Source organism: Planococcus citri, chromosome 4 (assembly GCF_950023065.1).
Source record: "Planococcus citri chromosome 4, ihPlaCitr1.1, whole genome shotgun sequence".
NCBI classification, from domain to species: domain Eukaryota; kingdom Metazoa; phylum Arthropoda; class Insecta; order Hemiptera; family Pseudococcidae; genus Planococcus; species Planococcus citri.
This window is the reverse complement of record NC_088680.1, coordinates 43,323,756-43,350,118: the sequence shown is the minus strand read 5'-3', so window position 1 is coordinate 43,350,118 and position 26,363 is coordinate 43,323,756. Positions and strand designations below refer to the sequence as shown.

General features: G+C 32.5%; 1 protein-coding gene across 2 annotated transcripts in view; it reads left to right on the top strand.

Moving 5' to 3' along the window:
* Nucleotides 1–649: 649 nt before the first annotated feature.
* Nucleotides 650–26,363, top strand: part of LOC135844257 (forkhead box protein E3-like) — a 30,317-nt gene continuing 4,603 nt past the window's right edge. The window contains exons 1-5 of one of the 2 annotated variants that reach the window (XM_065362408.1): nt 650–792; nt 11,343–11,463; nt 20,656–20,902; nt 21,014–21,387; nt 25,834–26,044. In XM_065362408.1, coding sequence (XP_065218480.1) covers nt 790–792; nt 11,343–11,463; nt 20,656–20,902; nt 21,014–21,387; nt 25,834–26,044 — 956 coding nt within the window. In that variant the 5' untranslated portion in view covers nt 650–789. Of the gene's footprint in view, nt 793–6,935; nt 7,357–11,342; nt 11,464–20,655; nt 20,903–21,013; nt 21,388–25,833; nt 26,045–26,363 lie in introns of those variants that run through there. The other variant, XM_065362407.1, reaches the window with a different exon arrangement.

Genomic DNA, 26,363 nt, shown 5'->3' with positions numbered 1-26,363 from the left:
TGACGTCATTCGTGAAAAATTCGTTCTATAAACGAGACATCATGGCGGTTGTTTTAGTATTTATTTTCTGTTTTTCGGATTGAACTGCGGAAAAAAGGATATTTATTTATTAAATTGTCATTTTATAACTAAATAAAATGTCAAATAAATTATAAATTGTGCATTAATGCGTAGTATAAATTAAAAAATGACATAATCCATCGTTATCCTTTCACTCAGATCGGGATTTTGGTCCAACATGGCATTGAACCAAATTTATTTTAGGAGGAAAATTTTTCAAAATTTTTTTATCACAAGAATTTTCCATGAAAATGAATCCATGATTATATTTTTCCGAATTTCAAACAATTAGTTATTCTCAGCAAACTATTGTATTCAGAATTTTAGATGAAGCCCATTCTGTTCCGTCATCCGGCGGAAGTTTTCAGCAGTGAAAACACCGAAGAGGCGAAGACCGAAGTCAGTTGGATAACGTTTGCTACTCGTATTGCAGATTTTCCAGGATTTCTCAAAGTCATTCAACTGATTCAACAGTTTTCTTTTCAGGATAAAATTCGTAAAAAAAAAAGCTAACAGACACAAGAATCATTACGATACTATGAGTAGAAGAAACCAGTAGCTGCGTTGTATATCATGAAAACATTTCTGCGCATCACATATGCAGATGGCATATCGGAAGAATCGGTTGGATCTGCAGTTTGCCCGAACTTTCATCGTTCAAAGTGGAAAAATATGTCCTGAAAGTGCATATTTTGTTATCAGAATTGAAATTCTACGCAAATATATCGCATGGTAAGTGCTTACATCTTGAGAATTATCTAGTGAATATGAAACTGAACGATTTGCAGTTTCCTAGAATCGTTATCTCAATTACTATTTTCTTGTACTCATGATCTGGGCAAAAATCTCAACGTTGCACTTTTCACCATCTCTTAACATTGAAAGTTTTTATGGAAACGTGTCGTTTTGAAAAGCTACCTATACTTATGATCATCTGCGTTACTTATTTACTGAATCGACATAAAAAGAATGGAGTGAAAATTATTCGCGTGTAGCGAGCTTGTAACCCAGTTCCAAGCATGCGTTAGTAAAGTGCGTGCTATTTAGGTTGTATTAAGTAGAATGACAATGCTGATACTGCAGAATCATTACGTGTAGCGCCTGTTTAGAGGAGACACTAATCCTATACTGAAAATTCATGACTAATTGTAACGTAATTGTCGGCCCTACTTAATTGTTAGCAGAGGATTTTTATTTTTTACTTCGATTGTGATGACCAAATTATGGCGACAAAAGTACAATCTACTTTTATATAGGTTAGTTATGAAGAAACTAGGCGACATTTCGATTTGAATGAATAATTTTTAAGTTGTGAGTCATTTTTTGAAAATAACTATTCGGTAATCTATTTGTGCAAATGTATTGTTGAATTGATTTCAATTGTTTTTCTTATACAGAGTATACCTACCTAATTTTTCCTAGAGATGATGAGTTAATTCGTATAATATTACGATTTTTAAGCTCTGTATGCTATGGCGCAGCTTTTTTCACTCAATTCCTAACTTACCAAGAGCCTGATTCATTATCGAATATTTCATTTTCCAAGCTGATTTTCTTATCCATATAGTAATCTGTTTACTTGATGCAATGAAGGGGAAAAAACTTCATCAAAGGTTATGCACCTAACATTATTGACAAAACAAACTCGCGTTGAAATGTTTCGGTTTATAAACATGTTCACCTAACAGGAATAAGCAATATGTTATTTCTTGCCATATTATGATTTCGTTGTTTGAAAAATCTACTCTTGTAAAACGTATACAAATGAAAAACATTATGACGTATGTAGCATGTAGATACCTACCTACATCCGTCTGCTTTCTAACGGTGGTCGAATGCTTGGAAATTTTCACTTCTTACCTATACCTATCTAACAAAGGCATCTGGAAAACTTTTGATAATCGTTTCAAAAATGGATATTGTGCATAAGGTTATAGTTTCCATTTCCAATACGTGCAAATGCAAAATCACGAATTATTCCATGTCTGGTTGTCTTATGCTGATTTAAACTGAATCGACTTGTATAGTCATAAAAGTGACTTCATACTTGTACACAAATGGCGCTTTTATTACAAAAAAAAAAAAAAAGTCAAAACAAAGCATTGGAAAAGCAATTTTATGGCGTCAGATTTAATTCTTTCTCTGGCCCTAGTGGTATTATTTTCGTCATCGAGTCGTTACTTTTTTTTGCTGATTTTGCTAAATTAGTTCAGTTTTGTACGCTCATGTTCAAGTTACGTAATACGAAAATATTTCAAGCATTTCAATTCAATTTATGCCTCGTACTATTACCGAACTATATAAGTAAACAAATTACTATTTTTCATTAAATTATTAGGTAAAAATTTCCATCTCATCAATTGGTGGGTCCATTAATATGGCAGCTCGTTATTATTTATTATTATTACTTACTCCGATGGATTCCATTGCTCGTAAAAATTATTAATGTTGTATTAGCGAATCCGATGTAATCATTCGTATGTAATGTGTGTACTCGGGTCCTCGATCGATCTGAGTACTGGAAAGTTAATGGCAAACACCTGTTCTTTCTTGTCATGCAATGGCGTTCGAGTTTTATATTTATACTTTTATCGCTAGAAAATGTCTTCATTGAAATTATATAGTTTATTTTTTTTTATTACGAATGAAATACAGTGATGACGTAGGTCCAGGTATCTAGTATTCGTATAATTTTTTGATGTAGGTGGGGGTGCTGGAGAAGGCATCGATGATTAATTTTTGTAGAAGAGTATAGGTATATGTATATACGGAAAATAGATTTATGAGGTTGATTGAATAAAATTCACTCTTAATTATTTCACATCAGTGGGTACGATTTTACAGGGGTGCGGTGAACCCCCTACGTCTACGACGAGCTCCCCCCTGGTACACTTGGACGTCCCCCCCATCTACAGACACCCCTTCCCCCAACCAACACACAATTAAAGGGAAAAATCGAAATTAGAGGTAATTTTCTGAAAATCTTTTGTGATATGTGATGATTTTCAATTTCATGAAAACGAAGGTGAAATCATTGTTCGAGCGAAGCGAGAGCGAAAATTCTTCGAAAACATGGGTCCTATAAACGAAAAAACGTCCATTTTTTCATGTTTCATTTTAAATTTTCTCGGGAGGGAGGGACGTGATGACCTCCTTCGCCGCCCCTTGGCTACGCCACTGAAAATATCATCAAAAACAGACTGGGATCTACCATGCTCGATAATTGGTTCTCTTTGCATCATGATTTTATGTTTGGAAAGCGATGGGTATTTCTAACCAAGAAATAATCAAACAGCTGGCAAATAAATCTAAGGCTTATTCACGTATCTTGTTGAAAAAATTACTTCTGTGTACTTATTTAATTTTTTTTTTTCGTTTTTTGATCTTTAATTTGTATGAAAAATACCTAATAAAAGAGATTGAAAAACACTTATGTAAATATATAAAAAAATTGAGGATCAGGGGTTCTATTCCGATGGGGGGGCCTCATTCTGGTTGGCTAGGTTGGCGGGCCTTACAATTTTGGCACAAATAAGTACCAAGTAAATCCAATTGTTTTAAGGAAAAGTTCCAAGTTTTTAAGTTGAATTTTTTTTTTAAAAAAAGCGAAGCTATATACTTAATTCCAAAGATTTATAAAATGAAAAATTGAGGTTGGTTGATACAAGAAGTCATCAAGAATTATTAAATTAAATCTTGAAGCGCTCCTTTTTGAAATTTCAAAAAATATCTATTTAGTTACCAAGTGAAAAATTTTGATTTTCCAAAAAGTTTGTGCCTGTTGTTTTCTTTTTTTTTTAAAATACAAGTTCCCATTTTTAAAAAACAGAAATACTTAATATTATATAAATAGGTATTGGTACGTCCGTCGCTCGTCGTAATGATTTTCTGTTTGCTCAGAAAAGAATTTGATCGATTTTTTGGTGGGGAGAGGGGAACGCAACATTGACAATGTGAACTGAAAAAAACCAAGAAATTCAATATTGAAAATTAGTGAGGTACTCATTAAATATTCTGAATTGGTCATTTTCATTGTGTTGTTGAAGTATGCTATTAAAATTAGCTCAAAATAACTTGAAAATTGTGTGGTTTTTCACCAATGTTTTTAAAAATGTAATTACTAAAATTGTTTGTAATTTTGCAATTTACTATAAGTAGGTATCTTTCTTTTTATTTTTTGGCCAATCTTGTGATTCAAAAATTTGTCTTAGTGATTTGAATTTTGGAATTATGTACGTTTTTTCTCCTTGAAAGTTGAAAATTTTGATATCTAAAAATTTGAAAAAATTCACCTCAACACATCTTTTAATAGCTATAGTTTTTCAGATTGCTCTCAATTAATCTTGAATACATAGTTTTTGAAATTATACTTAGGTATACGAAGTGTTGAAAATGAAATAATTTTTAGCTGCTGCAAATTTGATGCTGGATAAAAAATCAATTTTAATATTTTTGGTATATTGTGCTTTGAGAAATCAAATGGTGCAAACATTTTTTTTGCAAATTTCTTTGAAAGTAGGAATTTTTAATTTCATAGTTTTAAAATTTTAAGCTTATGCTTTTCACTACTGCTTTCCCTCAAACCTGACTACTAAAATTTTGGAGACATGGTGTGTGCCTCCAGAGCTACTCTGGATCATTTTTTGTCAAAACTTGGGGCGGACAATTCACGAAGTTCCCTAAGAAGGGAGGCAACCAAATCATGGAAAAATTTTTGAATCGAAAAAAGCATACAAAAATGCATCACCGGTCAAAATTTTAGATGCTGAAGTGCATTTTTCGATTTTTGGAGAATTTTTGAAAATCAAAATTTGGGCCAAAATGGGGGAAAATCAAAATTTTACCAAACTTAGGTAGGTATCTTAACTATCCTATTTTCGATACGCCAGAATCGATTGGAAATGGTTTCGAAGCATTTCCAGTTTTTTGGAGCCCAAAGACTCGGTTTTTGAATGTGGAAATTTTCTCAAAATTTTATCCAATAAAGTTGAAAATGTAAACAATTTTTATACTCTAATTTCAACATTCTGAGTCGATTGAAGGTGATTTTAAACCATTCTGGAGCCTCCATCCAAATTTTGCGAATTCCAGATTTTTAGAAAGTGCGTTTAAAATCTTCAAATAAACGCGAAAGGTGCCTGTTCGTGACCCAATGGCCAATTGACCGATTATACATCATTTTTCTCACGTAGGTTTCTGCCAGTTCGGAACCGTATGGCGGATATGTACACTTCTCCAGCGATTTAATCATTTAAAATTTTAAAAATTTATTGTACCAGTGTCATTTGATAAAAAAATCCAAAATTCATTTTACCTATGCCCCATAAACTTTTTCTAAATTATAGTTCTAGGATCTAGGATGCTCTAGAATAGCTTGAAACCGGCCGTCTTCAATTGACTCAACTTGTTAAAATTAGGATATGAAGTTAATTTTACATAGCTTTCCAATATCATGGGAGTAAAATTTTAAAGAAATTCAACTTTTAAAAATCTACTGGAAGCTTTAGAGCTTGCTCAAAACGAATCGAAATTATTTCCAATTGATTCAGGCGTGCCGAAAAGATGGTACATACCAAATTTCAGTTTTCCAAGTCAATTTTGTGATCTTTTTTTTCAATTTTGGCTCAGAGATGTTCAAAAATCGAAAATAGGTACTCGTATGCACTTTATCGTTTGAAATTCTGGTTGGTGATGTAAGTATTTTTACATGCTTTTTCGATTTAGCTTTGTCCGGTTCAAAAAAATTTCTGCCAATTGGGTTACCTCACCCTTGTATGTAGAAATAATAAAACGAAGACACAACCTTTCTGTTCACGTCTCCCTTTAGGTATTCCTTCAAATCAAGTGTCGAAAAGATTGGACATCATAAAAAATGAGTCATTCCTCAAATCTGCGGCTTTGAAGATACACAGCTTATCCTTGATTGCTATGTCCCTGAAATGGCAGATCATTTATGTATTTTGTATTTACCTGATCGAATTTCGAAATCTTGAATAATCACTATAATCAGTATATTCCTCTCCTATCCCTCTCCTACATTTACTGGATTTGTTCAGGAAATTTATAATGGATACTTGTCTCCTTCCTACTGTACCATACCTATACCTCTCGGCAATGATAACTCTATTGATCTGTCCAATACTTGCCAATCTCAATCATCTAGGTATGTATAGATCAACATTTAAAATTGTATTTTTTCTGTAATTCATGACGAGGTAGGATTTTATGCCTTCCATGCAACTATATATTCAATCGTGACTATATTTTTGATCCCCCCTCTCCTCTTAGTAGGTAAAAGTAGGTATGTTTAAAAATTGATCAATTCATATTCAGCTTCATTTGCCAGATAATTTTTCGTTTATCCAATTTCTGGAAAAATATTTTCGTAAACGAATCATTCGTCTATTCAAAGTTCAAATTCAGCTGCGATGCGAGTAAATCAACTTCGCAATAAATTTGAAAAGCGTCAAAAACTATATTAGTATTTCTAAAATATTGCGACCAATTTATTCGACTCATAACCATGTAGAAAAACGGCTCAAAGACGTAGAAAAATCATCGTCGCGTCATCAATTCAAATGAGAATGCCGAATGGGTAAAAAAAATTGACGTCTCGATCGTAAATTTTGCGTTTTAATTCATGGCGGGTGTGATTTGGTTTGCCCGTTAATTCATAATTTCAAAAAGGTCATGCATTGCTTATTACATCGCGATCCGTTCTCCAATCGTGAATAAGAGTCGAGATTTTGACTTTCGCTTCTATGCCAATTGGAGATGAGAAAGAATCATTTGAAAAATAGAGGCGTGGCTTTGTACGCATGCGCTAAGCTGAATTGCATTCGATTCTACGAACTATGGTTCATGAATGCATTTGCAATTTGCATTATGTTTAAGTTCAACATCAACATAGTCGTACGCGAGTTCATTTAAGATGATTAATTTCAATCATTAGTGTATTGTTTATTGTTTTATTTTCGTTCATATTTATACGAGAATACGTTGTTTAGTAAATTTTTTCCTACGCGTGGGTCAATATTATTAATTTGAAAAATAATACTTACCTATACCTACTCTTGATCGCGAGTTTATAGTTTTGGAAAATTGTTTTCCAGGGTGCTTTTTTTTTACATCGAGGGGGAAATGTTTACGAATTGAAATTTTTTTTCAAATAATTAAGTTATGCATTCGATAAGTGCTGGTTATCACGAAGAAGCTGCCACTAATTACCTGACGTCTTCTTCCGATTTAACCAATCATCAGTCGCTGGAGATTATTTCTCATTTACCGGATCACGGAGTAAGTTTATTTACCCTTATTTGTTTGGGGTGGTTTTTCTACATAAAATTCATCAGGTGTATACTCAAGTGATTAGTGGTGGTATTTGAAGGATTTTGATGTGGCGCATTTTGAGTGATTTGTAGCAGTTGTTAGCATCTAGATACCTACTATACTTGATAGGTTTATAGAATTTGAAGATTTTTGACTGTGATCAATTTTGGTTAGAAAAATTGATAATAATTTGCGACCAAAGGAAGGCCAAGATGTTTTTTATCTGAAAAGTAGGTTTAAGTATACTTAACTGTACCTACGTCTGATAATTTTTCGATTTTTGAGCTTTCAAAGCTGGAAAAATATAAAATGTGTATTTTATGAAAAGATCATATATCACTTATTCATTTCTGTTTAATGATATTGCTCAAGTAAACACCTCAATGGAATGCAAATCGGATTGAGCCAAAATTGAACGGGTTTTAAACTATAAATCAATGTTTGGAAATCTAATCATTTGATAATTTTGAAAAATTGTCATTTTTTTATTGCTTAGTCGAGTAAAATTGAAGTAAACGACTACGAATTTGGGCCTGGAAATCATCAATATTCATTTGAAGTTGATTCACTTATGTACTTGAGAAATCAATCGGCGCACCAAAAAGTATTTAAATTCTCTCTTCTCTCATACTTACTTATAGATCATATAAATTGAGCATTTTTTAAATAGAGAAGCTCTTTCGTCTGAGCGAATATCGTTTTTACGGTTTTATCTGAATTTTTTTCGGGTACAAGACCTCAGAAAACAGAATCACAATTTTTTTTAAAAATCAGTTGCTAAATTATTCAAATTATATGGCTCTGAGTTTTTTCTTTCTCTCCTGACGCGCGCTAGGTAAATTGAGACGACCACACCCTCGTTCCATTTTTTGCAAAAGTCTGCCCTGATCTTTCGAAATATTGATGAAAAATTTCAAAAAGTTTATAGCATGTACTCTGTGTGCAAAAATATTAGAATTTAAAGAGGAAATACCTCTCAATGTATCGTGATCTGATGGTGATCATTATTGTAGAAAAGAAGGGGAAACTATAGGGCAATTTATTCCGTATTCTGATATTCTGACTGGCTTGAAGAAAGAAGGTGCTGTAGAATATAATGAATTGTATTTTCAATTGATAGAGCTCTTTTAATTTTAGGACCCCAGTCCCTGTTGAAGCCCGAGATTTGATTTGAAGTTAACTAAACTTTATAATAATCGATCAAATTTGTCCCTAAATGATGAAACGAGTGAGCAAATCTTGATTTATTTTATTCTTACAGTGAATCGTTTACTTTATCGCGAGCTCTATTGTCACATGTGCCTGGCGAAGGAGTTGGTCAAAAAAGATGATAAATTGATAACTAATCAAAATGACTCTCAATGTACTTACCTACTTCAATATGTTCAATGTAGTTTGCATGAGAAATTTTTTATCCGTCTCAAGAGATTGTGAGAAGACATGATTTGAAATTTTGGATTCATGTGTGTTCAATAAACTTTTCTCGTGATGATTTTTGCCATTGCCATTCTTCATAAACTTTTCTACATTGCTTTGAAAAATTCTCATGCCGAAAGGAGGTTTTTTTAATCTTCATAATGTTCATTCCTTTTTTGTGAATTTTTCGGATAATTTATGTGATATTTCATAATTTTTTTTCGTGATTTTTGACAATTTATTGTTCCAATTTAGCAATTTTTCATTATTATTGATTATGAATCTTGAGTTGTAGGCTGCCCTTATAGTATCGTTCCAGACACAAAGATGATCATTTTCCTCTTTTTCCTCCCACAGATCAATAATTGCAAAATATCTTTTATAAGAAAAACGTCCAGAGTTCTGCTCTTCATTTTATTATGTCAATTTTGATTTCTTTCAAAGTCAAAAACATCAAATAGGTTGGTATAGTTGATTTTTTTCCAAGTTCAATTTTCTGGTCTAAAATTTATAAAAATTCCAACTTTTTCTCATCATTTGATTTTTGTTTCTTGTAATAAGTATAATTCTCCTGCGATTTGTAGGTATCTCAGGAAAGAAGGAGATGTGAGACTTTGAATTTGAATAAAAGTAATTTGATTTCAATTCTTCCATTCAGAAATTTCACAATTAAAATTGAAATTTACAAAGAAAAGGGAAAAACTCTTCAAAACCGAAAAAGATGACGAATGTAGGAGAGTGAAAATGAAATATGGAACAGCTGAGGGAGCGAGGAGAGAAGAACTGAAATTTGATGGTAAAAACTTTTGTAAAGAAAGTAGGTAATCTTTCAGTGTTGTATTGTTTTTCATCTTACCGCTCTTTCCGGCAATTTCTTCATAAATTTTTACGAGTTCATTCTACTTATGGTTTCAATTTTATTGACCCGGAAATCAAAGCCTATCCATAATGGATCGCAGAAAACAACGAATTGACGCGTGGAAGAGAGAGGAAGGGGAAGGGATTGTTCCTAAATCAACGAACGGAAATCCTGTACATATTAACGGGATTTGAAAACTCGTAAACAGCGATTCCAATTAATCGAAAGTTATCGATGTTGACGCACGTTTCAATTTTTTGCGATAAGAAAAAATTCTTGAAAGAAACGGAAATCGAAATACTTGAATAATAATCCGGGAGTATGGAATACCTACCTAGACCTACTCATGTGCAGCTGAACTGCATCGTTCAATGTGTACCTGCGAGGTGCAATTACCTGTGCACATTTTCTTATCATCTTAAGATTTTGTGTTAATAGAAGATATGCCATAATGTTTGCGCTGATGTGAATGAATTATGAGCGTACATTTTCATGATACCTATATTTGATGCTCATTTTGAAAGTACTAAGGCAAAGGTAGGTACCTATTCAAATTCTGTCTTGAGTCAAGAGAAATTTCATTGTTGTTAGTAAATTGATTGAAAATTTGTTGGAAAATCGTCGTTGAAAGATGCATTTTCAGGACCATAGTATCCGGAAATGAATTTTCAGTTCATCCTTATGTTTCATCAGTAAAAATTGTTCGAGAAAAAGAAATAGGTATACGTATATTTCAAGTTTTCAAAATTTTTTTCCCTTCTGCACCATTCCTACGACATCTAATTTCATCAATAATTTTCTTTAATTTGATCAAAGTTGCATCGTTTCTTGAATTCGTTACACTTGAAACCTTTTCTTCGATTCTGGAAACCCTCAAACCCTTCTTTTTGAGTAAGAACCTGCAAAAAAGTGGAATATCTATCACCTCTTCTTGATGTACCGAGATGTATTTGAATTCAATTAACTACATACTCGTTTGGGAAATATTTTTCGTGAGTCATAAAATTAAGAATTTTATTGGCCGTGTATTCTCGATACCCTCGAGATGTGGCAATGTTAATTAATTAATGATTCGTACTCAACTCACGATGATAACAAATTAACATGGTATTGTAGCATAGATTCATTCGAATGGAAAATAATCAACAAGTCTTGGGAAATATTTTAATCTGCAGAGGTGTCACAATTATTAGACTAAATGTTGATTTTAAAACGTTAAAAAAATATGAAAATTGTGGGTATGTTGCAGTTGCCTCAAATTTCAGAAAATTTTTGACTTGAAGTAATTGATGTTGGTCACAGAAAAAAATGTGATTAGGTAATAGGTATTGATTATACTGATTAGTGATTACGTTGTGAGTAGATGTGTTGATCTGGTCTGTTCGGCTCTTGAAGAAATCCCTATACCTGATGTTCTTCTCAAGTCTTCATTGAAATCACAAAGCCAATTTCTAAGAGGCTGAAACTGTGATTTCAGAATTTATAGAAATGGCACTTCGATATCCAAATTCAGTGTAATCTTCATGGGATGAACATTTATTGATAGAGAAGACAGAAAGTGGACGTATTAATTAGCAACATGTCCTTATTTGAAAGTTGCATGTTATTACCTAGAAGAATTGATGATTCAAGATTCAAGTTTTTCATTATTAAATTCCTGGCGTTATTTTTCTTACAGGTGGATTCCCCAGATGATAATTCTATTTCACTATCTTCGTTACCAGATAAACGAGAAATTGCTACCTCGCAAAATGGAGATGATGTTTTACACGACCACGTTAACATCGAGCACTTACCCGGTGAGTGAATTTTGTACCGATTCTTTAGAGTCAATCTACAATGTACCTATTCCGTCAAACATCCGCCATACTTTAGATTCACGTACCTATAATGGCTATAATTGAGAATGGAAACAACAGACTTCATATAAATTGAAAGGAATCGTGTGCTAGTTAATTTTAAAAGCCAGTCGCGCCCAAAAATTTTCGAAAACATTAAAGACCCCCCAAAAAAAAGAAAAATCTCTCAAAATTTTTTCTTCTCTCCAAAAAATTCCTATCAAGTATCAAGCGAGCGTAACAAATTTTGAGATAATCAAATTGGAGACCTCTATACTGAAATCTGGAGCCCTAAAATTGAAAAAGGCCACATTGCGGTCACTATATATCTATACAAATACATAGCAACCTGACCACGACTTGAAAAAAAGTGTGATCAAAATTGTCTAAATTCCTAAATTCCAAAAATTTTTGAGAAATCGAATTTTAAATGGAAAAAAAAAATTGATTTTTTACACAGAATTTTACTCGAATAGGCGAAGTCTCGTAAGTACACACTTACACAGTATACTCACCTACTGGAATGAAATCTCAAAAAAAAAAAAAACGATGAGCTTTCCATTGTATCTTTGTTAAGTTGAAGTCATAGAAATTTCCCACCAAAATTGAAAATCGCTAAAAATTTTCAAATTTTTGTTTCAATTTAATTACATATTGATGAGGATGGGCGGGGTTTTAAAAATGTTTTGTTTACGAGTACAAACCTTCTACTTACAAGAAAAAAAACCGTATTGACGTGAACATTTTGAGTCTGAAAAATTGCATTTAAAGAGCAGGCGAAAAATTCCCATGGATCAAACTGTCCGTCAAGAGCCATCTAAAGATTATATTTTTTGGATTTTTGACAAATTTTTAAAAATTAAAGAAAAAGCTGTTTATGAATTGAAAAAAATATCTACTCGTATTATTTTCATTTTGTATTATTTTAATTTATTCGTTGGCTTGGTCGCGCTCACAATGGAAATATTAGAACTAGTTTTGAAAAATGTGACTTTCTTTGCATGAAAATTAACGCAGGGCCTAAAACATTATTCTTTGGTGTTGTATAACCGATATTTTATTCATTTTATCATCATTTTTCCATTTCTTGGGCGACAGAAGAGGAGAGGAGAGGAAAAGAAATGAAAAGAAACAATTTTTTTGCGACATTTTCCCAAAAAGACAAAAATATGAAAAAATAAATATTGTACCTAAGTACATATAGAAACAATTTTTAATTTTTTTGAAAAATTTTGTACGCGTGACTTGAAGTTCTTCTGCTCTTTTATTTGTAAAACTTGAAATTTATTCGAACCTTGAAGTCATTTTTTGCTGAGAAAAATACCAAAAAAAGATCAATTAATTTTTTCTGTTTTTATTTTTTGACAATTTTAGTCAATTTTAGTCAATTTTATTTTATTTATCTGTAATTCTGAGAAACAAAATGACTTCTATGGTTTAAAAAGCCTTACTTGATTTTCCATTTTCATGTCATAAAACCGGCGGGAAAAACAAATTTGGAAAAGTTTCGATTTTTAGCTCACTTAATTTATCTGAATAACTACATATCATTTGAAAGGGCTCAACTTTTTCAGATCAATTTTCTAATGAGAAAAATTATATGAAAGGAAATTGACAATTTTCAATTATTTTCAGCGTTCAACACTTTTTTTGTAGTTCGGAAATTTTGGTCAACTGAAAGTTTGTTTTCAATATCTTTAATTTGAAAACGTGTTTTTGGGTTTTGAATCTGGTATTTCAAGGTTCGATTTAAACTGAAAATTCGTTCAGAAAATCATCTTCTATACTTACTCACAAAAGTCCATTCAAGGTAATAAGTGGTACATATTTTTTTTAAATTACAATATTACCTATTCAAACAATCTTTACACTTTTGAAAAAAAATCCATTGTTTGGAAGAAACTTTTTAGGAGTTTTTGCTCGAAAAAAAATGTTACCCCATCTACGAAGGGATTTTTTTTTTTGAAATTTCAGAAAATCAATTTTTGGGGAGGGGGGGTGTTTGTGATTACTTGATTATTACACTCGTCGTGTGAGATTTAAATCGAGTTGGTAAGGTCAAGTTTTTTAATTAGGTCTAAGAATTTTTTAATTTCGGAAAGGTCGTCTGGTATGAATAATGATCTTTCATCTATTTGTATGGATAGTCTGTGCTGATGTAAGGAGGGACAGTGAAATAGTAAATGTTGGACAGATATAAGTTCTGACAGGCAGAACTGGCATGTGGGTTTTGGGGCCTTTTCATAGAGGTGATTGTGGGTGATTTTTGTGTGGCCAATTCTCAATCTGGTTATAATGATTTCTTCAAGTAGTTGAGATAGGTTTTTCCAAGGCTGAGTAGTTTTTTTGTGGTGAAAGAGCTTGTTTGATGTTTGGAGAGACTAAAAGTTTTGCCATTTCTTAAGTGTGTTTTAGGTGAAGATAGATTTAAGGTCGTCAGCTGTGATAAATGTGAGAGGAGAAAGAGTAAAACAATTTTTCTGTAGAAATTTCCATTTGAGTCTTGAAAGAAAATTTTCATTTTTAAAAGTGTTCAATTTTTTTCAATAATTGCTGATTTTCAGTTTTCAATTCCTATTTTTAAGGTACCTCTACCTACCTAATATTCGATTTTCTGTACTTACGAGTTTAATGCAAAGAAATTAAGTGAAAGATGGAAGCAAAAAAAAATCGTGCTATCTCAAATTTGTTCAATCGGATGTGTGAACTGTGAAATTTCAAAAATGATCAATTTGATAGAATTGTATCGAATCTCGTTGCAAAAATTTCTAAAATTAGAGTTCTCCTAAATAGTACCGAAGTGTAAAGAACTGGAAAAAAATTCAGTCAGTTTCATTGGCAGTTTGAATTTTTATCTCGTTCCTATTTATGTAACGCCGCCGATCGAGCTTATCAAATCAGTTATCTAATTTCCTATTGTGTATGGTAAAAATTTTATAACAGAAATTCGATTCGTTCGGAATACAATCGTGTGTAATAAAACCAAAAGGTGATTATTCTGCGTATTCTTGGAATCATTTCAATGGAATGTAGAAAATTTATTTCAAACTTTCCAACTTGTACGAAAAAAATACCTATGGAAAATAATTGGATACCTACGATTACAAATAAGGTACTCTGTAATATCTACGGCTGATACTAGAGATACTTAAGTCAGAGTCGGTGAAATGATAACGTATTTTATACTTCTACAATCGCGTTGAGTTCGAATTCCTATGACATTGAGTTGTCGTTACGCACGATCATTTTTTTTCTGAGAACTGATTTATCATTTTAATCTTATGGTCTGGAGAAGCGCCACGTCATCGTAAGACCTCATTTTGAGCTTGCAATTTTTTTCTTTTTAAACTGATATTGATCTAGTGTAATATAGTGCAATTGTAATTGCAAATTAAAAAAAAATTATACATTTTGGATCAGTATTTTTATAGTTGAACGCGTGTATTATTTTAAACGCCTCCGTTATATCAATGACCTATATGCACACTTCGTTAGCGTTTCTTGTTCCCAGCGTACGAAAAAATCGACTGAAAATTCGAACGATTGTACTTTTTTTAAGTAAATTCATTATTCGGCAATATCTACTCGGCTGCGATAGGTTATCGTCATCGATCGTCGACATAGATTTGTTCCCCAGCAATCCGTGTACTCGATACACATGTGCGCCTCGACCGCGAAAAAGTAGACCAATTTTTTCCACCGATTTCAGACCTACATTAGAGTTTATTGGTAATTATGAGTACTTAACACTTGGGATTTTACGAAGTGTTTATTTTTAAAATGATTACATCACCCGGGTTGAAAACTGGTTCGAAATGGTTGCTTTTATTGAGCCATATTTTACGAGCTTAGCTTAGGTAGACCTTCGTCCTTCTCGTTATGCTTTGGGTTTGCGGGGTTTCATTTCATCATCGTCTTTAATCCCGTGTTAATTGTTATGGAAGTGTTCCTGGCGCAGAATACCTGTAACCAAATAATCATAGTTTTTTTCAAAAAGAAAAATATTTCAAAATTGTCTTATCTCAGAACCAAATTTTAAGTTTTTGAAGTGGATTTTTCGATTTTTGAAGAATTTTAAGAAAAGGTGGAAATGGATACCTATACCTACTTATTCAATAATTATGAGTTGCATTAATTTTCCTAAAGAAAAATCTGAATTAACTAGGATTCGCGATTCATTGAAAAGTTTTCGAACCTTGACTTTCTTGTGCCCTCCTCTCAGAGAAATCTTGGCTGCGCCACTAATTCATTTCTCTTATCGATTGAAACAGTTGCAGTTATTAAATCAGCTCACCGTTCGAGTATTGTTCCACTCTGGTTACATAATTTATTAGGTATCCAATCGTATAAACCCGTCAGGACATTGACGGAAATGACCATATATACCACTGGATTCGAAAGAAAAAGAAAAAAGATATAAATAAACGATAAAAATAAATTCTAAAAAATCAGCTTACGTGAATTTACCAAAGTCACGTTTCTGCTCAGAATAAAAAAAAAAAGAACGTAGACGATTTTTTCTTTATTTTATTATGAAATTTACGAGTGTGGTGCTATAGTACCTACTGAAAGGGAATGAAAAGGGAAAAATATCGTAGGCTACGCTACAATTTGCCCAAGGCCCATTGCCCATTGGCGCAATTGGCGAATGATTGGTGTAGGCATTGTTTTATGAGACGAGGAATTTTTCGGGCATTTGATACGTTTTTATTTTACTGTAGACTTATTGTAAGGTTTTCCTAAGTTTTCTTATCTGCAGGTTGTTTATGAAATCTTTGCGATTGAGCTCTTTACGTCTGTATAGTTCACGTGCTGGTGGTAATGTAGGTTTGAGACGTCGACAGTACTTCTACTTATGTATACCTACGTGAAAAAAAAAATCAGACTGAAGTAATAAAACAATATCAACCGACCAGACATCTCTTTTCGGTCGTAAATCAACAACGTTGGTTGAATAATATTGCTCATTGGTGCTGTGCTGCGTAAGACGGAAGCCACCAAGCCGAAGTCATTCGAACATTCGAACGATTGCGCCATTTAATTATTTTCTGAATTAGTTTGGTTTCAAATGGAAAGATATGTACCTAGTAAAAATATTGCGGATTTCTTCCTCTGCGTGGTTTTTTTTTCAATTATTGCTGATTTACATATTTGAATTTTGCTGAATTTTTTTTTCACGCATTAAAATTTTAATTTTCTGTTGTCTTTTGCAAAATCAAAATGGCTACATAATAAATTAGGTTTCTGTAGGAAGTTGATTTAAAGAGTAGGTATGGAGAAAAGAAAAACCATGTAAATTGGGCAATTTTTGAAGAATTTTAAAAATAATCCGAAACAGTAGGTATCTTTATACTCAAAATTGGGAACCAATGAAGAAAAGCTCTAATCTTAATCCAGAGTATTCACAAAGAGAGTTTCGAAACAACTCCCAGCCATCAAGTGACATCGTATGAATTCATATTGCTCTCGAGCCTCGAGTGACCCAAGAATATTGGATCCTTTAATTCAACCGTTTATTATGTAAATCGCATTTTTTTGGAGTTGATGAGCTGAAAATTAGAGTACGAGGAAGTCACGATGACACCAGGTAAGGTACCTTCACCTGGATAAATTTTTAACACTTTCTTCTAAAAAATTCACCATTTTGAAGTGAGAGAAAAATCCAGATTACTCAAACTTACCCAAGTTGTCTTGAAGTTTTTACTCTAGTTTTAATAATTTTTGGAACTAAAAACCAACAGGATAAAACCTCAAATGTATTCATAAACTTGGAGCCTTGTGTTCTGCTAAAATTGTCAGTCTCGTTTTCTGCCAAAAATTAAAAAAAATCTCGCTTTTTGTCTTTCGACAAAAATTGTAAAAAAAAGTAGCTGATAGATTACTTTTTTGCCAATAATCGCCAAAAAGTCCTGCATTTTGTTAAAATTATCAGTATTGTTTTTTGCGAAAAATTGACCAAAATCGCCCCCTTTTTTTTGGGCAAAATTGCACCGAAAAATCTCATTTTTCCAAAAAATTACTTAAAAGTTTTGCTTGTTTTCAAAAATTACCAAAAAGTCTCATTTTTTATCAAAAATTTGCAAAAAAAAGTCTCACTTTCTCAAAAAAAATTGCGAAAGAATAATTACATTAATTTTATTGTTTGGCCAATATTGCCAAAAAGTCCTAATGTGTGCTGAAATTGTAAATATCTTGTTTTTTGATAAAAAAATCTCGTTTTTTAGCAAAATTGCTAAAGAGTAACTTTTTTTTTGCTGATAATTACCCAAAAGAGTCCCAATTTCTCCTAAAATCCTCAATATTGCCCTTTTTGCCATAAATTGTCAAAAATTATTGTTTTTTAGCAAAATTGTTAAAAGTTGTCGTTTTCTTGCAAAAATTTCAAAACCCGTCCCAAAGTCTCTCTTTTTTCAGAAATTATCGAAAGTCCTTCCTTTTGCTAAAATTGTCGAGGTCTCAGTACCTTATGTTTTGCTCAAGTACAAAAAATATTTAAAAATTTGAATTTTTTGGTGTTTTTAAACCTTTATTATCTAAGCAAAAAAGTGAAAAAGGAGCCGAAATTTTTAGAGAATCACATTTAAAGGCAAAAAAATACATTGATTAAGCTGCTAGGAACATGTTCGGATATTTGTTTTATTATAGTCATCAAAAAATGGTCTCAAAACATCAGAAAAATAACAAGTGAAGGAATATCACAATAAACTTTTTATTTTTTTTAAATTTTAAATTTACATATAATATTGACATGAGAATATTTCCAAGTGGTAAAAGAGGGGGGGGCTTCGCAAGCTTAAATTTTGGCCAAAGAGTCTTCTAGATACCAAATCAACTCATACCATCGAACGGCCGGATCCGGCCATTCGGTCAGAAATGGAAAATTTTTATCGTTTTTTCTCATCTTATCTGTGAATTTAAAACATTACAGTCGATTAGGTATCAAGTGTCCATTTTCCAAATTCACTGGAAGACGAGAAAAAACAATAAAAAAATTAAATTTTCTGACCGCTTGGCCGGATCCGACCAATAATGGTATGAGTCGATTAGGCATCTAGAAGATCCTCTTTGGCCAAAATTTTAGATTTTGAAGTTGATACCCTAGAGAATAAGTATGGCAGTTTTTCCCTTTTTTCTGTGTGAAACCGCTTCATGCATGAAAAAAAACTTGAAACGTTTACCAAAAATCGAAAAATCAACTTCAGCAGTTGAAAATTGGGGGGTGGGGTTTCTTTGAGATCCTCTTTCCAACTATCCAAGTTTTATTTCAGGGATGAAAAGGTATAGCCGAAAGCTGAAAGCCGAGAAGATTTTTGCACTAAGCCAAAAGCTGATAGTTCTAAAGTTTAATTTTTCCAAGCCAAAAGTTTCAATTTTTTTTTGGCTTTTTCAAAAGCTTTTTTGCAGAAATGAATTCTCTAAATTCAGAAGAAATGAAAAAATGAAAAAAAGCATTCAATTTTATTTTAATGTGATCTTATGAAATGAAAAAAAAATCTAGCAATGAATGTTCTCCACTATCATTAAATATGAAATCAATGTACCTTCCTGATCTAATTTTAATTTCCTTTTTTTGTAAATTGGTGGTGTGTCAGCTAAAAGTTTGAAGTCAAAAGCTTGAAGCCAAAAGTTTAAAGCTAAAAGCTCTTGATGAAATTAGCTGAAAGCTATTAAATAGAAAATATAAAATAAAGCCATTGGAAGTCGAAAGTTTGGCTAAAGCAAGCCGCGTAAAAATCGAGATAGCCGGAAGCTAAATCAAGAAGGTTTTAATTTTGCAAGCTAAAAGCCAAAAGCTGAAGTTTCATTCTATGGCTTTTCATCCCTATCTGATTCCAATCGAAGATTATCAATCATCATGTCAGTGGGTTCCCTTGTAAATAGGTATACAATTAGACGTTATCAAGTAGGTAGTTATAGGTACATACTTTAATTTTTTTCATTTTTTTCATTTTATTGGTCTTTTTAATAAATTCTTATTGCGATTTTACAAATTTTTAAGTCTTTAAATTTTCCTTTAAAAAAATTGAAAATTATTGAGGAATGAGGAGTTTGCAAAATAGATTAGGTGCTTTGACAAGAAATAAAATTTTGAAAGATAAAATACATAAGCCAGTGACCGAAGTCAATTTATTTTTTCGATAATGCCTTGTTTCTGAGATGTTTTTAGTAAAATCTGGTCAATTCTACCTATAGGTAAAGGTATACTTAGTAATTAATGTAGTTTTTACAATAAGGTAATTCTACTTCTCTGAATTTTTACCAAAATATTACGAGAAAAATTGATTGAAAAATTGAATAAAAATCTAACTTGATACCTATGCTTACCTCTGGCCTGAAATTTTGAATAATGCAAAACCATCGTTATTCGAAATCGTCTCAGTCACTAATATTTCAATATAAATACCATTTGTTTCTGGGGTGGGTTAGCCTAATGGGTAGAGTGACTGCTCAGTAAACGAGATGTCGATGATTCGAATCCCATTGCTAGAGCAAATATATACGTGCAATTCTTTGCACATTGTATACCATACATATATTGCGTATGTTACGCAGAAATGTACTGCCCACGCGATCTGTCATTGGTGAGCTGAAACAAGCTGTCAACTGTTCTCTGATTACAAGAGACTTTCTGCTTTCTGACTTTAATTTTTTTCCCCTCATTAGCATTACCTAGTACTTACCTACTACCAAATACCTACCCTATTTCCTGATAAGTATGTACTATGCCCAACTTTCTTTACATAAAATAATGCGAAGTTGGATTTAAAAAAAAATCATGGTATCGCATATCATAATCCCAATTGACGATTAGAATTAAGATGTCGTAATCGCGAAGATAAACAAGCACCGCAATATGGACATTGTATAGGCAAACTGAAGAACGTGTTACTACTACGTAAGTACTTCTAGTGTGAATGCCCTTTGTAAAAAAAAAACCAACCAAGTCATCATTTTTTTCCTTTGGATTCGAAACACATTCGTCAGCTATTCACATCATCGTTTCGATATCAAAAAACTACGTACTTATATACGAATCATTTTATATTATGTTAGGTGAAGGGAGAAGAGGAGGTAGGAGTACTTGGTAAAATGTTTCCCGTATTGTACGAAGGTTTTTTTTAGCACGAGTGCGCGTATGTGATATGATTTCAGGTTCAGATTACAATCAGAATCAATCGCTGGATGATAAAGAAAGCTTAGCCAAAGTAATAAATCTGCATAGTCCTTATACGTTCTTAGCTCATTTACCACCTGTAGCCTCAGTATCCTCGGTTTCGCCATCATGTTCCTCAGTAGTATGCTCGGCAGCTTCTTCTTTACCATCGGTCACTTCAACGGCCAATATGAATATGATACCTTCGGTGTCAAGGTCGCCGTCATCATTCATCAATCTTAGCAAGTATGTTTTTTCTCTCTCTCTGGAAGAGCTCAGAAAACAGGAGACGACTGAGACGAGTTAGTCAGCTCTCGAAATAGCGAATTGAAACGACCAATCACGTGTATTTTGCAGATGTCCTAGTAATGTTCCGACGTCATCGAGTCCTAAAAGAAATACCTTACATTCGCCCGGGCCCGGATCGTCCGTATCTGTGAATGGTGTATCATCTACACCGACTCCGTCGTCATCACCATCGTCAACTGGTCCGAAATCTAAGCCGCCGTATTCGTACGTTGCTCTGATCGCAATGGCTATCGATAGTACTGAAATGAAAAAAGCCACCTTGTCGCAGATTTACGATTATATCAGTACCAATTTCCCGTATTACGATAAGAATAATAAAGGATGGCAAAATTCCATACGTCATAACTTATCTCTCAACGAATGTTTCCTCAAGATACCCAGGGAAGGAGGACACGAGAAGAAAGGCAATTATTGGGCTCTAGGTAAGTTGAAGCGTTGATTATCCTATTTATTCGTAAATTTTAAATTCGTGATTTGAGGCAAGTGTATTGGATGCTGGATATGTTGCTTCTCTGTTGAATTAATTGTGGAACCAATGGGTGTTAAAAACAATCAATATTAATTGTTTGATTGCAAATTCAAAACTAATTTTCTCGAGATGGGGTTGGTGAAAATTGAACGTTTCAAATTGCACGTGAAAAAGTGCACGTGTGAAATTGCACGTATACAATTGAACGTGTGTGATAATTGCACGCATGTGAAAATATGTAGAACGTTTACAGCGTTCAATTATTACGTTCAACTATCTGTATTGTTCTGAAAAGGCTAAAAATGAAGTTCAGCCCCTATAATTTTGGTCAGTGCACATTGAGCACCCTCTCGACTGTTTTACGGAGTTGTCGCGAAATTCCATGAGTTTGATTTCAAAAGTAAATTTTTTATCTGCTCATAAATTCCAGAAAAAATGAAAAAATTCAAGTAAATGCCGTAAATTTAACATGCGGTCGATTTCAGACGGTTTCAACCTGTAAAGGAGCCGGTAGCCATACTATTTCGAACGTTCAAAAGTGAATTGTTGAAGTATATTTTAGCTTTCCACCTTCTTTGAGTAACATTTTGCGAAAATTTCAACTTTCAAAAATCTGCTGGAGGCTCTAGAACTGCTCAGAAGTCAGAACATTTCGAAACTGTATTTTGGGTTGGTGAAAATCTCACATTATTAAATCATTTTCAGACGTTAAATTTGCAGACGTTCTATTTTCACATGCGTGCAATTATCACACACGTTCAATTGTATACGTGCAATTTCGCACGTGCAATTTTCTTACGTGCAATTTGCCAGTCCCCCTCGAGATGGGAGTAGTTTGTAGCTCAGAATTTCGAAAAATGTTGTGTGAATGTGAAAAAATCGCCAGAATGTCCTCATGACTCTAGACATTTTTTTTGAAAGTTTGGTGACTCCTTGATGAATTCCGATGACTTCTTGGTGACAGATTCACCAGAAGTCATCGAGTGGGTTTTTTACCTTTTTTTCAGGTGAATTTATGGTGAAAAAATCATGAGAATGTCCTCACTGTCTTTGAACTTTTCTTAGAATGTCTGGTGATCCTTGGTTAATTCTGGTGACTTCTCGGTGACACATTCACCAGAAGTCACGGAGTGCGTTTTCAACTTTTTTTCAGGTGAATCTGTGATGAAAAAATCAATAGAATGTCCCCATGACCCTAGAATTTTTTTTTGAAAGCCTGGTGACTCCTGGTAACTTCTTGGTGATAGATTCACCAGAAGTCACGAAGTGAGTTTTTGACCTTTTTTTTTAGGTGAATTATCACGAAAAAATCACCAGAATGTCCTCATGACCCTAGAGATTTTTTTTGAATGTCTGACGACTCCTTGTTGAATCTCTTTTGGAGAGCTTAATTTCGATTTTTATGTTCAAAACGAGTTTTTGAATCAGAATCAGTGCTCTCCGTAATCTGTGATTGGATACTTTCATCCATTATCTCTTTTTTGATGTTTGAATTTTTTTGCAGTTCTACCCTTCTTTGAAAATTATTAGTTTTTAAAAAAATTTTCAAAAAATGCAAAATTTGACGAATGCTTTTATGAGAATTTCAATCCACTTCTGTCTTCACACTTACACTCAATCATCCGAACCCGAATCGATTGTTTCTTGCAAAAATAAAGTTCTCCAGCATGTCGGAGTCACTTTAGAAATCGTTGGAATCAACTTCATTGTTCAAAAATCGCACAAAATAGGTACTAAAAAAATGTTCTTAATGCATCTGAAACCTGCCAAATCAATTCAAAAATCATCAAAAGCCATGCTAATAAGAATTAAGAAATTGCAATGATATTTTCATAAATTTTCTTAAAACCTGCTAAATTGTCCAGAGATAAAAATCGAAGATGATGAAAAAATTGCAAAAAATTTCGTGACAGTAACTTTGGAAGATGATAAAATTGGTAGAATTTTATATTTACAAACCAAAAGAAAAATGGAAAAATCATCAAAATGGTGTAAAATAATCTACGAAAATTGCTCAAAAATACTGAAAATACTTCTGAAATTCAAGTGCTCGCCCAGCGAAATTGACAATAAAAATCATTAAAAATGGCGAAAAAATTGTTGAAATTGAGCAAAATTTTGCTAAACATCAAGTAATAAAGGACGCAGAATTTTTTGAATCATCAATGCTTGGGAAAAATAGCAGAATTTATTCGAAATCGAAACTAAAATTGAAAATGTCATCCAGGTACATAATGTAAACCAAAATAATGCAACAATTGTTTCAACAGACAAAAAACTGCCAAAATTTTGTCTAAATGCAGTGACATTTATAGGAAATTGGGCATTAAAAATAACAAAAATTGTCTAAATAAGTACATAATTGGAAATTGGATTAGAAAATAACAAAAATAATATCATTCTGGAAAACGTCTTAAATTTAACAAAAATTCCATAAATTGCGAAAAAACCGAAAAAATATTTTCAAAATTTCATAAAAATATGTATGTACTTATAAAATTTCTTGAAATGAAAAAAATTATCAAAATAGTGATGAGAACATTTTTTTGGAAAAGATTCGATGATTTTGAATTAAAATCGCAGTTTGTCAGTATTTTCTAGAAAAAAAAAGGGAATCACTTTGAATATTCGAGTCCGATTTCAGTAAAAATTGATCGAAGAATTCCAGCTGTCCAAATTAATTTGTGTTAATTGTCGACTAATTTTTGAAAATTTGTAAATCAACATTTTTTAATTTATCTAGAATGAACGGTTCTGCAGGATATTTTTAAAATTTAGCAGATCTTATACAAATTTTGTTTTCTACTAAAAATCGGCCTACTTGAAACTTAATTTCATCATTTGTTGCCAATCCTGCGTCTCTATAGGACATCTCGATTTTATCTATGAATTTTCAAATGAAAGACGTAGGTAAGTATTTACATTTTGTACAATTAATTCGGAGTATTTAAAATTCGACTTCCTTATGAACCATCAATCATCATTCCAAAGAATTCTAGCCATACCCCCTCAATTATAACTATGTACTTCATTAAAATTTTCATAAGAAATTTTAGGATATTTAAAATCGTAGTATTATTAGTTAATAATTTAATTTTCATTAGATGGACTAAATTTTCAAAAAAATCATTTTTCATCATTGTCCCACCAAAATAAAATTTCACTATTTCGAATCCAACGAAGAGATCTCTCAGCCACTCAGTCACAAATTTTTATCATTTTTTCACCACAGCATGGAAACCCACAATAGAAGCTATCCTAAAAAAGGCAGCTGCCCAAATCCGAGATTGAGGGTCAGTTTTCTGTTCAAGCGGTTGAAAAAGTGTTAAAAACAGCGAATAAGTTCACAAAATTTTTAAGTACCGGTGGTAGTTGATTTAATCATTTTGCAATATTTTGTATTTTTGTTCATTTTTCAAAACTCAGAATCTGTTTCGAAAATTTTCATGTTTTGGAGGGAAAATTCAAGATGGATTCATAAATTTCGTCTTAGACTGTAATTTTTCAAGCCAAAAACTTGCGCAAAGAGTCTGAAATTTGGTATTATCGTGACTCATGAAATGATTTCATAATTCATCATTTTATTCTTGGATATTTTAGAACATGTGTAGAAAAGGCTATTGCCTATTGCCTATTCGCATTACATCATGTACAAATTGATTACCTAACCGTTGAAAAATTCGACACTCGTAGGTACAATGTAGTAGAGGAAAGGAGAAGTCGGGTGGTAAACAGTTTTTCGATTAAAGTCTATGACATTGACGCCAGGCGGCGTGTGTAATGTGTATGTGCATTTATGCAGAACTGTGCACCAAATCGTCGTAACTTGTCGAAAAAATTGTTATTAAAATTTCGCCATTATTTGTAAACATAATAACGTTCAAAGAAAGAACGAAAAAAGAAACACAAGAGGAAATGAAAAAGTATTTATGTTGAAATATCGGTTGCCGTTTGTCGTTATGAAGAAGAATAAAATGTTAGTAAACATGTATGACATACGGAGATGAGAAAGAAAAATTCCAAAAAGACGAATATTTTATACGTTAATTAAGTACTAAGAAATTATAGCAGAAAAAATGTATTCGTGTTTCACTGTTTCGTAATTAGATTTCTACGACAATAGACGGCGTAAAAAAATGCCAATTGTGTAAAATAGTTGGTAAAAAAAAGAATGTCTACGAAACTTGCTACGATAACGAAATTGGTTATCTCGAAATGGAAGAATTTTTTCGCATTTGAAATCGCGTTTAATCTTCTTTTTTTCTTTCAATTTTAGCAAATTAAGCATTCGTGAAATTTCTCTTTTCCCGATAAGGAAGTTTTAATCGTATATAGGTACCTACGATATAGAAAATAAAAATACCTATCTACACCTTTTTTTCGTAATTTTTTTTTACAGATCCAATTTTCGATAACATGTTTGAAAACGGTAATTTTAGAAGAAGACGAAGAATGAAACGACCAATACGGCATAATTTGTACCCATACACGCCTCCGAATAAGTCGTATTTCGCTCATAATGCCAGAGACGCGTATCATCATCATATTTCCGCAGCTAGAAATAGTATATTTGGTCCTTCGACTCCGGCATATTCGAATTATCCGCCCGGGTGAGTTGGTTAGGAATTTTTTTCCATTCAATTTCGCTTTGGTCAGTCGATTTCATCACATCTTTAATCTGTGTGGTTTGCTGCGTAATTCGTGTAGGTAATCTAATAGCCTTATCTCCAAAATGAATGGATAGTGTGTGATGTGCTGAAAAAAAAAGAATACGTACGTTGCAATTTTTTTTTTGTTTTGAAGAAACAAAAAAAAAGTTACTTTTTTGGCGGTTTGAATTTTACTCGTGAGAAATTTCTTTGCCCTATTTGTATTTATGATTTTGATTTTATGATTCGCTCCATTTGGTTTGAAGGATTTTGAGCTAAC